Raw genomic sequence first — 12,822 nt, forward strand, 5'->3', positions numbered from 1 at the left:
CCCTCTCTGCTCCTTGTCTGATCTCCTGCTCTGCTTTCTGCATCCTTCCCTATCTGCTGTGCTACCTGTCCCCTTTCTGATCTGCAGTGTGCCACCCACAAAAGGCTGCTTGTGCCACTGGTTGGCCACCCCAAACACTGAATCCCCCCAAACACTTCTGCCTTGGAGCCTTTGTCTTTTTTGCACAGCTGACATCTATAGCAGGCAGCCCAGCTCTGCTTAACTGGCCAGACATGATGATTATACAGTGTCCTGAGGCACTATATCTTTTGGAGGAATGAAGTGTATCAATGGCAGGACAATCCCTTCCCTTCCCGGTCATTTCACATGCTGATGGATTCCCTTCAGTAGCTGATTATCTCCTTAATGGGACATGTGAAGCCTCCACCAGATGTAAGTTTGCTCCGTCTTTCCTCTCCAGTAGCTTGCAACTAGTCCTGCTTTATGGTTTGGATGCAATCACTGACACCAGTCACTTTGGGAAGTCTGAATATAGAACTGGTAGTGACTACACAGATTTGTGGGAGAGCATGTCCTAAATTCAGAGCTTGCTGGCAACTTTCCGGCGGGTCCTAAAGTCAAGGGAAAAAAACTACAAAAAGGGGCTGGGATGGTTCAGCACTGAGATTTTGCTGGAGAGTCTTGTGGTGTTTGTGCTCCTGGTGAGAATCCTATTCTGGTGTTAATCTGAAGTGACTCCACTGACTTCAGGGGAAAGCAGCACATTCTGATCTTTGTGGTTTCTAAAGCATCTTCCAGTACGCTACACTAATTCTTTGCAGATGACTTCTCCTCTAGTGACCTGGAGTAAATTGCACTGAGAATTGCAGTAATTTGACACTCCCAGCTGCTGGCGTGAGAGCAGAAAGACTTTTATGTAACTATTTAACTTGAGCTAAACATCAGATGTGCCAGGTTTGCAGCTGACAGAGCCCCTGGATACAGATGCTGAGTTGGAGCAAAACAGAGGCAGCAAAGAGGTAGTGATCTCGGGGAGGGGGGTTGCTTCTAGGCAATGGGAGAACCGTGTTAGCTGGTGCAGGGCTTCCAAAGCTTTGCTGTTTTGTGTGGCTTGGCATTGGCTGGAGTGTGGATGCTGTGCAATTCATTTATCTCACTGCTTAAGAATGTAAAATGCTTGATCCACTTCCTAAAAACTATCTGGACCTGTTTTATTTAACTCATTCCCTGCCATTGCAGGGGTTTGAGGTGTTGATCTCTCTCTCTCCTCCTGTGATACTTGGTGGGTTTTGGGAAGTGTATAAGCAGAGAAGGGGGACTTTGTGGTGTGTTGAAGAGGCCAGAATGGATGTTTCTATGGCCCCATTCAGACTAAATGTCTGTTACGTCTTGGGGAAGCTGGACTCTGCTTTCTTCCAGCCCCATGCTTCTAAATGCAGGGGAAATGATGCTCAGAACACTTCTTGGCTAAATACTTCAGAAACACATGTGCGGAATTAAGCTGTATCATCTTCTCCATTCATACAAAAAGCTGTTAATTCTTCTCTCTCAGTCTTTTCAATGGGAGTAGAAGGGGCTTCCAAATATTATTTACGGAAGGCAGAACAGCACTTTGTTGAATGGGTGTTTTACTTAAAGCAAATGGGAAGTAAGTTCTTCCCCAGCTTGTGGTTAGCACTGAAACCCACATTGCAATGAGTTTTTGGAGCAGAACAGAATCCATTTAGTGTCTTATTGCAAAGCAATTTCTGAAGACAGTGGGCCATTTGTATTTCCCTTCCCTTAATAAATTTGACTCGGATTTTGCTATGGTGTAGATCCATGGAGCCCCAATAATTTAAATAATGTGATAGGGGTTTATTATAGGAAAGTATTATATTTTATAAAATATATATATATATATTTGTGGATATTCCAAAGTGTGCTGGACACAGGTCTAAAGAACATGAATGGTCCTGTCTGTTTCTTTCCCCCCAAAAAAACTGACCTCTTTATTCACCTCAGAAACCTCATTCCCTGCTCCCAGCCTCTTTTCTTTTCTTTTTAATAGACGGGATAAGATAACTCCTGAATGGACCAAAGAATCGACCTGAAAAAATAATATCCTGGATAAAGTGCTTTGGGCTTGTCTATATACAACCAAATATAATGATTTAACTTAAAATAGCTGCATTATGCCAACTCAAACTCCTGTGTGGACCTATGTATAGCTGTTGAAAACTGGTTCTATTGGTTTAGCTTAACTTTGAGTTTAAATAAAGCATTTTTTTTTTACTTTACACTTTAACTTGATTGATTTAAAAATAACTTAAAATTTAACTTTCAGTTAAAGTGTGCGTGCAGGCTGCCTGCGTGTTCTGGGTTAGAACAGGGTTAGGTTGAAAGCTTCTATCAGTGCCTTGAAGATAAGCCTTATCAGAGCATTGTTATAAAACCCTGAAGGGATGTTTAGAGTAAAGGTGACATTTATAAGGAACTCCTACATTTGAAAGTCTGTGAGTCCACTTGATTCTGCTTAATTTATTTAATTGATTACCAGAGTATTAAGCCAGGTTTTGGACAGATGAGCTCAGTGTAATCATTTCCCTCCAGGTGAGACCTGACTTGGCATTTGGGAAGATGCAGGTCTAAAAAAGCAAAGCAAGCACCAGAATTTTTATTTAACTTAAAAACCCAATCTCTACCTGAATCTTACAGGTGCCTGCTATCTATCGTGAACAGCATGCGGTTATTTTTGAGAGTTTACTTGTACATGGAAAATTAAATGCCTGGTGCCAGTAATTTTAGCTCGTAATATTAAGAAGCTTTGAGACCTGGTCTCCACTGACGTAAGTATCTTAGCTAAGGGAGTGATTTCTTCTAACAAAATAACTCTACTGATCTATTCCTTAGCATGGATGCATGTGGGACTGAATTACAAAGTGTGCGTAATGGCTAAAAATGGTAGTAATTGTCTTGGATAAGCGCAAGTTGGGTGCATAATGTGAAATGGAGTTCTGCCCATAGTCATTCTAATTACTTTTAAAGGTGCCATTGTTTTTCCAGTTCCTTAGATGCTTGCCTTGCCTCCCCAAACACATGCCAGCAGAAGCACAACGGGTAGGGTTTGCACCTTGGGCCAGTGAGGAATAGTCACTGTTGCAGGGACTGGGTCAGGGGGTAAGTGTCTGCATGGCCAGCAGCTACAGGGTTAACATGGCAGCTGCTGCTGCTAGTAAGTCCTGTCCTGAGTGAGTGATGTGACACTCTGGATTCCACTGTGAGAAAAGCATGTGTGGGGACCCAAGAGGGTCTCTAACCTGATGATGTTAACTACCTGGCTGCTGGCCATACCCAGAGCAGTGGTGTATTCCATGGGGATAAGGGAGAAGCTGATGAAGGGACTCCCATCCCCACTCCACTGCTGGAGCAACAAGTTCTGCTACCTCCGTTTTGGCACCCCCCCCCTGCCCCCACCTGTTCCAGCATCCCCTCCCCTTTAGCCAGTATCCACGGCTCATACTCTGCTTACCTGCTCCTAAATACACTACCAGGTCCCAGCTATATCAAGTGCACATTGTACTAACTGGAAAAGAAATCTGAGGTCCACAGCTCTGGACCTCAGAGCTTCCACTTTCCCACCCCCACCCCTATGGAAGAAGATTCAAATTCTTTTTTATTTTTGAATAAAAGAGAAAATGTAATGTTCTGCCTGCTGAAGTTGTTTAAGTTCTCATTTCTTTGATGTGCCCCAACCGGTCAATTACAACAGATGGAAACGGTGAAGAACAGCAATGACCACAATAGCATCCCTGAAGTGGAGTTCAGCCTCTGTAATAAAGACTCGATACCAGCCACATCCTCCCACAGCGTTGTTACCATGGGGCCTGAGGAAGAAGAAGCAGGAGACTTCTTGCGTTCTTTCCCCACCCGAGAGTCCCTCAGGTCCCCCCGGGGCTCTGTTGTGAGCTTCCATGACATCCAGTACTCCATCAAGCAGTCGAGCGGGTCCTTGTGCAGGCGGAAAACAGTGGAAAAGAAGATCCTTCACAATATGAAGTAAGTTCCTGCAGTATGAAAACTTTTCTGGAGGAAAGGCAGAATTAAATCCCTGAGAGCAAATCAGTGGGAGCTGAGAGGCACTTGACTATCCCCATGAGAAGTTTCTGTTTGGACTTGGAGACTAGGGATAAGGAAGGGAAAGACTTTACTGATTTCAAGGTTTAGGTGGAAAAATATTTTACTTTATTTCCTAAACTGCAACATCTGTCTGTTTAAAGTGAGACCCAAGCTGCATGCTAAGCTCCTCATGAGTAGACCTCTGTTAGAGGTAACCTTATTTTTCCTTCTTCCAGCGGTATTATGAAGCCAGGCCTCAATGCTATTTTGGGACCAACAGGGAGCGGTAAATCCTCGTGAGTATTCCCTCTGCACATGCCACTTCAAATGGAGAACGAATAATTCTAGGTGGAAACTAGAATCCCCAAGGCACGGAAAGGCACGTTGGATTGTGTGGGCTAAGGCAGAGTGGGATTTAATGCCTTTCTGTAGTGGGACCACTCTGGGGCCTCCCCAAAGGTGGGGCATGTGACACCCTAAGATTTGGAGAGGCTGAGGTCCTGTGATCTCTAGGTCTACATTATGGGTTTGCACTAATGGCTAAAATTACAGTGCAGACAAAGCCGAATCATGTGCTTCAGGCATCGTGCAGCTTGCAACATGCTTGGAGCCAATCAGAAGGCGGACCCTAATAATTGCTGCCAGTGGGGTAGGTTATCCAGTCAAAAGAAAGAGCAAGTGTTGTGGTAGAATTGTTTCTGACCACAGAAGTCTTTAGGTTTGGGCCAAGCTTTTAAGGGCCTCCTTTCTTAGCTTATGCCCAGATACCTCTGTGCTGCTACTGAATTTAGGATTGTGGCTGTTTGTATTTAGATTTCTGTATTTGAGACAAGTGGCCTATCATGTTTTTAATGTAAAAAAAAATGGTATTTTTTATGTAAAAGCTGCTTCTGTCCCATTCAAAAAACTAGGCCACTACAGGCATCCCCTAATAATGCCCAGTTCCAGAAAAACATTCCTGGTTATTTTCCCCCCTTTCTCTGGCTGTGGGCAGCACAGGGCAGAATCTAAGCATTGTTTCTTGTCTGAAGTCTCCTAGATGTGCTGGCAGCAAGAAAGGACCCTGCTGGCCTCTCTGGGAAAGTATTGATAGACGGTGTCTTGCAGCCTCCGAATTTCAAGTGCATCTCAGGATACGTGGTACAAGTGAGTGTCCATATCTGGTCTCTCTACCTCCAGGAATGATGGGTGTGAGAATTAATAGTTTCTGGAGAGGAAACGGGGATGTTCAAGAGCTGCTGAAATTTTTTAAAGGGTCTGCCAGAGAATAGAAAGGAGGCATCCACATACATATGTGGTAATATGGGAGATTAACCTGGTTAATAAATCCCAGACAGGGAGGTCGCAATGACAACCCTGTCTGTACGGGTAGGTGGTAGTTCAGGGCCCTATGGGTACAGGCAACATTGTCAGCAATAGAGCTAGCCAAGATAATGTTGTGTTTTTGTGATTTTTTTTTTTTTTTTTTTTCATTCTCTCCTCTCCTTTTGGACTTGAATAATTAATTTGGCATGATTCAATAACTCAGTATTGTATCATATCATACTAAATATGATATCATTCAGTATGATATGTTCCAGCACAGGGAACTGACCGTTGGTTCAGAAAAATGCTGAGCTCATTTCATGGTTGGCCCTTCTAAGTTGGATAGGTCACTCTTCTCATGTTTTGTCACTCTTCTCGTGTCCATAAACTTCATCCTGGACCTGAAAAACTTTTAAGTCAGAAAATTCACAGTTTCCAAGGGGGAGATCAAGACAGTTATCTGACAATAAGTTAGAGGATCATCTATCCTCCTAAAGCTTTCGTCAGCCCCTAGCAGGAATGGTCACAGACTTGTTTTTGTGGCAGGTTTCTGTCCAACTAATTTTGCAGCATTGTATTGGAGCTTTGCCCTTTGAGAGCCCATGGTATGATGTTTTCAGACCATGTGTTACAAAATCTGGTTGGATAAAAAGTTATTGACAATCCTGTCCCTATTGCTTTGGTTCTCTGTGGGATGGATTCTAGCTATGAGTTGGAGGGGACTCTTGGCTCTCTGCTTTGCTCTACAGAAGTCAGTGGGAGTTAAAGGTATGCAGCAGGAGCCAGCTTGCAATGGGGGATTCAGCTGATATAAGCTAATGACTTTTTTTAATGGCTCCTCTTCAACAGACGGATGCTGAGAACTTGCAGCTCTCATTAACTTGTTGAACTGCTGGGCTCTCAGCCCCTCCAGTGACTTAAATGACAAGTGACCTGCCAATGCAAAGATGTATCACCTGCATTGCAAGTACTAGTCTTGAAACAGCTGAAGGACTTTGGATCTATTGAAGTCTAATGCAAGGGTGCTCAAAGCCCCTGGCTTGTGAAGCCATGGCATCTGGCCTGCAGGGCTCCACATGGATTGGGAAATTTGGTGGCAGGGGAGTAGTAGCAGTTAATACTGCCACCTCTCTCCTGCTGCCAGATTCCCAAGCCCCACATAGCTGGGTCAGGGCTGGGCCTTGTCCCCTTCCTCCCATGTCATGGATGGAGCTGGGATGCTCCACTGCCCCCTTCCACATAGCTGAATTCAGTCCTACCACACCCATCCTGCACACTAGATCCAGCCCACTGGCCAGATCCATCACATAGGTGAACTGGGAACCACCCATCTAGCCTGCAGGGCAAAAAGGTTGAGCACAACTGGTCTAATGGGTAAAGCCTGGAATGGGAGCCCAGAGACATGGGTTCTAGTTACTGACCTGCTATGCAACCTTGGCAGGTTAATTTCCTGCCTCAGTGTAATCCTTTGTGTGCCTTGTTTATTTAGCCTGTGAGGTCTTTGAGCCAGGGACTAGTCCTCATGATGGGTGCCCGACCCTGATCCCAGCCTGAGGTCACTGGGCGCTATGGACATTCAAATAAGAAAAATACGACCCATCTTCAAGCTCTTCAGTTGCAAATTTCTATCATTTTCAGGATGATGTTGTTATGGGCACAATGACAGTGAGGGAGAATCTGCTCTTCTCTGCAGCTCTGCGACTCCCCAGCACTATAAGCTTTAAAGAAAAGGAAGAGCGAGTTACACAGATTATCAGTGAGCTGGGGCTGAACAAAGTAGCTGATATGAAGGTGAGTGCTTGAGAGGCCTGAGCTCCAGACCGAGCTAGGGAACCCAGAAAGCAGACTCCTTGCCTATGTATGGTTGATTGGCCCTATACCATAGTAGGAATGCAGGGTTTCTCTGCTGAGCCTTTCTGAGATCAGCAGCTAGAACCCTGCTCTGAGATGCAGAGCTAATTGTGTTGATCTACTTGGAAGCTGGTTCAGCTGTGTCCTAGTGGCACAAGCCCTGGAGTGTACAAGCATGTGCTGTGTAGAACAGGATGAGACTAAAAGTGCACCAACTCGTAGGGCTTTTCCATTTGACCAATTGCTTCCTGGCTTTGTGCTACAGTTTGAGCAAATCTGGGTCAAAGCCTGTGAGAGAGCAGAAAGGTCTAGGGATGGAAACCCCAGATGTGGGGCAATTGTCTCCCCTGTTCTATGCAGGTCTCTTATACTTTGCTATCTCTATGAATATCCCTGCCCTCTCAGGGGCAAAGCCATGGGACTTGCCTCCAAACCTGGCAGAGCCAGGAAGATCCTTGGAAGGTGAGAGCCTTCTGGGCACCCTCTGTGCTTCCAAACTGGCTCTGGTACCTAGCAGCTCCATCCCTGATTCAGTATGAACTGCAGGTGCTCAGCACTCCTGAAAACCAGGTGCCCTTTGATCAGGAGCATCACTGTGGGCATTAAGATTTGAAAATCTGGTCCTTGTCTCCACCTGACCCTTGTGTCCACTGTGTCCATTGAGGACTGCTGGCTGCTCTCCACCACACCCTGGTGGACACAGTGTTCCTGACATGGTCAGGTCTCTTGAAGTTAATGGGGGGTGGGGGGGCAGGACTGCAGATGTCTGCCAGGCTCGATGCACACAACATAGCCAACTCAAGGCTCTCTGCCGTAGGTAGGAACTGAACTAATCCGAGGTGTGTCGGGTGGGGAGCGGAAGAGAACCAACATCGGGATGGAACTCATTACGGAGCCACCAGTCCTTTTTCTGGATGAACCAACCACTGGCCTGGACTCCAGCACGGCCAACGCTGTACTCATCCTCTTAAAGAAGTAAGGGTTGGCTACACAGGAGTTGGCTGTGGTTTTTGTTTCGGTTAATTCATGATAAAAGACAACACTCCTATGCACAACAAAAACCACCATTTATGTGGATTTAATGCTGGTAAAAGAGGCTGGCTCTTTCCCTGGGGCTTGATCCAGAAACTTTTGAAGTCAATGGGCTTTTTCATGGATGACGCTAAGCTCTGGATCAAAGCCTTAAAGAATGGGGCAGCATGGACAACCACCGCAATAGCTTCTTGCTGCTACCAATGCCTCCCTACTCTGCCTTGCAGAAGTCAGCTTGGTGGGTGGGTGTTGGATTTGGCAGTCGAGTTCTCAAGGGCTGATTATTTCTTGGTCATTCAGCTAAGCCTGCCATTAAGGACCTCCCTACTAGGGTGGCTGTGTGAAGCTTTGGTCCCTGATTCAATTTGGCCCGATTCTGTGGCCAAATCTCCAAATCCAAATTGAATCTGAGGACCGTTTAATCTCTCTAACTCGAATTGGAACCCTCCGAATCAATTTGGACATAGAGGCAACTTTAAATAGTTTTTCTATGTACCTCTAGGCAGCAGGGGCTCATGAACACTGTGATGGTAGGGCTCATGGAGCATCCCACAGAAGCATGGGGTTCCCCAGCGCACTCAGCAGCAGACCCAGAAATGGACCAGAAGCACTTCCAGGTCCGCTGGGGAGCATGCCAGGGGGCTCCCCCGTGACCCCTTGGTTCGATGACTGGTGCCTCATGGGTCTGGGGGAGGCACCTGGGGTCCCCCTACAGCAGACAGCCAAGCCGTGAGGGTATGAGGGGTGGGGGCGGCGGAAAGCACGCTCTCCAGCAGACCCGGAAGTGGACTGGAAGTACTTCTGGTCCACTTCCAGGTTCACCACCAAGCACATGGACGGCTCCCCCAGCACTCCTGTGGGAGACTTCATGTGCCCCAGCATTGCAGTGATCATGAGCCATGCTGGTACCTCGAGGTATGTAGAAAAAACTTTTAAAGCTGTGTCTATGTCCAAATCGCTGATTCTCTGAATCAGCATCAAATCTTCAGATTTGGATTCAGCCAAATCAAATCAGGGACAGTGATCCAAATCAAATCACTATCCCTGATTCGGGCCGAATCCAAATTGAGTACGGCCCATTTCACACACCCATACTCCCTACATTAGGTACGTGAACCATGGCTGAGAGAGCTTTTCATCCACAGGTTTTCCTCTTGTGGCTGAGGCTGCAGATAAACTGATTGGCTCTGACTATCCCACCCAGCTGTTTTCAGTAACCATTCCTGAAGCATTTCTCTTACTATTTGGGGTGGCTCTCTTCCTCCCTCTAATGTTTGCAGCTTACTGGCTAAGTTTTATAAGGGAAGCTTTATTCTATTGTTCCCATTCTATCACTGCTTGGTGGGAGAAAAGTCCAGGGCCACCAGTGGGCATCAACACTAAAGTCATTAGCAGAAAAATATAATGAAGCAGCAGCCAGCAAACACAAAGGAAAGCAAGATGATACTGGTTGGTTTGACCTCTGTAAAGAACAAAACTTAGTACAAGAACTAAGAAAAATCCACCTGAATGGCCAGATCCTCTGTTTAATATAAGTCTATGTAATGCTGTTGATTCTAGTAGAACTACTCCGATTAGACTAGCTGAAGTCTTGATACCTTGTCTACTGGGGGATTTATTTACTCCAGAATTTTCTTTCTTAGCTCTTGTCAAGTTACAGCAGATAAGATTGTTTGGTTGCTTGGCATGGGACCACCACAGCTCTTTGTGATTTCTGAGCTCTTCTTAAACATAAAATAGATATACATTTGAGACCTGGATTATTTCCTTGCATTACAGACTTTCAAGAAGAGGTCGAACCATCATTTTCTCTATCCACCAGCCTCGTTACTCCATATTCAAGCTCTTTGACAGTCTGACGCTGCTAGCATTAGGAAAAGTGCTGTATCATGGGCCAGCTCAGCAAGCACTGGAGTATTTTCGTTCTGTGGGTAAGTCTAACATACAGGTGAATCAGTGATCATCACTGTTGTATTTTAATTGTTTTGGCTCAGAACAGGGAAGAGATTGGTTAATGAGCTCATTTAAATTAATTCCTTTTCATGATACTTCCTGGTGATGAATTAACTCTAGCCCTATTCAGTTGAATTCTGTACTTTTCAGATACTAAGAGCAGCCATGTGCAGCTAGTCTAACTTTTATGTTAGATAAGGGAAAACAAGAAGGTAAAAAATTAATGTCTTATATGACAGCATAGTGCATCTACAGGGATTGCCACATCCACTCTGCCTGACACAGTGATGGCAGACAGCAGGATCTGACACCTTTAGATGTGCAGTCCACAGAAAACAAACTTCTAGCAGCTTTTGTAGCTATGCAGATCTCTCATAGTATAATCTTGGTGTAGAGTGATTTGCAGACCACCTGAGATCTGTGGAGATGAATCCAGTGCTCCCCAGATCTGAAGGCAGCTGAGAAAGATGGAGACAGAGAGGGCAGATCATATATGTATTTTTTTAGATTAGAGATTGTGAGAAATACTGCAATTGCCTGTGCGCCATTTGGCAGGTAATGACAACAGGGTTTGCATGGTTTCTCTTGATTATGGGGAGGAGTATGGAACAGACTCTTGGATTCTGTTTGCAATGTTACCACTGACCTGCTAGATGGTATCTTTGTACTCTGCTCTGCCACTTCTGCTGTCCTGTGTGCCCCTTGCAGTAGGTGGAGGAAGGGGGAATCATTAATTCATAGATTGTAAGGAGTTGGAAGGGACTTTGCAAAATCATTGGGTCCAGCCCCACTGCACTAGGCAGGAAAGACAGGGGCAGGTGACCCCAACAAGGTGACCGTTCAGTTTCCTCTTGAAGATTTCCAAGGTAGGTAATTGCACCACCTCTGGAGGAAGCTTATTCCAGAGTCTGGACACCCTGACTGTGAAGAAGTTTTTCCTAGTGTTAAGCCTGAAACAGTCTTCCAGAAGTTTGTGGCCATTACTCCTAGTTTTCCCCAAGGGTGCCCTGGTGAACAGTTACTCGCCAAGCCCTTGATGTATTCCTCTGATGTAGTGGTAAGTGTCCCTTCTTGGGCATCTTCAGCCTAAAAAAGAGAAGGCTAAGTCCCTCATCCTTTCCTCATATGGCTTACCTTGCAAGTCTCTGATCCTATAGGTGGCTCTTCTCTGGACTCTCTCAAGCTTTTTCACCTCCTTGTTGAAGTGCAGCACCCAGAATTGGATGCAGTATTCCAGCTGCAGTCTCACCAAGGCTGAGTAAAGTGGAAGAATAACTTCCTTGGTTTTGCTTGAGATGCATCGGTTGATGCATGACCGAGTATTGTTTGTCCTGCTGGCTACAGCATTGCACTGATGGCTCGTTCATACTATGGGCTATTATCCCAGGTCCTTTCAGTTGTGGTGATTTACAGGTTCACTGGCATCAAACTGTCTGTATGTTAGGGATTGTTCATCCCCAAATGGAGCACTTTACACTTCTCAATGTTGAACTTCATCTGGTTCCGATCTGCCCAACTTGCCAGCCTGTCTAGGTCTGCCTGTATCTGCAACCTATTTTCAAGTGTGACCACGCTCCCCCATAAGTTGGTGTCATCCGTGAACTTGACCAGTGAGCTCCTCACCCCCACATCCAAATTATTGATAAAGATGTTGAAAAGCACTGGACCAAGCATGTACCCCTGAGGGACACCACTGGCCACTTCTCACCATGATGACACAGATCCATTCATTAGTACTCTCTGAGTCCTACCCCACAGGCAGCTTCCTACCCACTGAAATGTCAAGCAGTTAAGCCTGCAGTCCTCCAATTTTCCTGTGAGAACATCATGAGATACCAGATCAGAGGCCTTCTGGAAGTTTAGGTATACAATATCGACCTCCAGTCTCTCTCTTATCCAGCTAGCGAGTTACCTGGTCATATAAGGAGAAGAGGTTGGTAAGACAAGACCTGCCTATGATGAAGCCATGCTGGCTGTCATTCAGAATCCTACCTTCTTCAAGTGTATTGCGCATGGACTCCTTAATGAATTTTTCCAGGATTTTTCCCTGGGATAGAAGTTAGGCTAATTGGCCTATAGTTGCCCGGGTCCTCTCTCCTCCCCTTCTTGAATATGAGCACAGCATTGGCCCTCTTCCAGTCTTCAGGGACCTCCCCCAAATGTCATGAGTTTTGGAAGAGTTTCACCAGTGGTCCCGCAATAACTTTGGCCAGCTCCTTCAGCACTCTCAGATGAAGTTCATCTGGTCCTGCTGACCTATAAATGTCTAACATTTCTAACTGATCATGAACCAGCTCAACGTCAACAGTAGGAAGGTGGTTATTCCCACCATGCCCATTCTGAACCTTATCTAGTAGGGCTCTGTGAAAAGGCACCATTCCATTTTGCCTTGAGTTTCAATGGTTTGACAAAACAGTGTTTCATATCAAATTTCATTTTGAGTCGAAACAGCTGTTCCATTCCATTGAAACAGAAAGGCTGTTTCAAGTTTTGCTGAGGATGGGAAGTCAGCCCAGCTGGGCTGACTTCCCATCCCCAGTGCTAGATTGTGCTGGGGGCGGGAGGAAGCCCAGCTGGGCTGCTTTTGCATGCCGTGTACTACATGGCACCAGGGGTGGGAGG

At 45.7% G+C, this 12,822-nt stretch overlaps 1 protein-coding gene across 1 annotated transcript in view; it reads left to right on the forward strand.

Annotated features, from left to right (window-relative positions):
* The first annotated feature begins 770 nt into the window (after nt 1–770).
* LOC109287432 (ATP-binding cassette sub-family G member 2-like) overlaps nt 771–12,822 on the forward strand; it is a 34,365-nt gene continuing 22,313 nt past the window's right edge. Inside the window, exons 1-7 of the mRNA XM_019502521.1 lie at nt 771–980; nt 3,696–3,999; nt 4,296–4,355; nt 5,091–5,205; nt 7,003–7,155; nt 8,033–8,190; nt 10,027–10,178. Of these exons, the coding sequence (XP_019358066.1) occupies nt 3,713–3,999; nt 4,296–4,355; nt 5,091–5,205; nt 7,003–7,155; nt 8,033–8,190; nt 10,027–10,178 (925 nt within the window). The 5' untranslated portion in view covers nt 771–980; nt 3,696–3,712. The remainder of the gene's footprint in view (nt 981–3,695; nt 4,000–4,295; nt 4,356–5,090; nt 5,206–7,002; nt 7,156–8,032; nt 8,191–10,026; nt 10,179–12,822) is intronic.

The sequence above is a fragment of the Gavialis gangeticus genome, unplaced genomic scaffold (assembly GCF_001723915.1).
Source record: "Gavialis gangeticus isolate Ggan-Ray unplaced genomic scaffold, GavGan_comp1, whole genome shotgun sequence".
Taxonomy (NCBI): domain Eukaryota; kingdom Metazoa; phylum Chordata; order Crocodylia; family Gavialidae; genus Gavialis; species Gavialis gangeticus.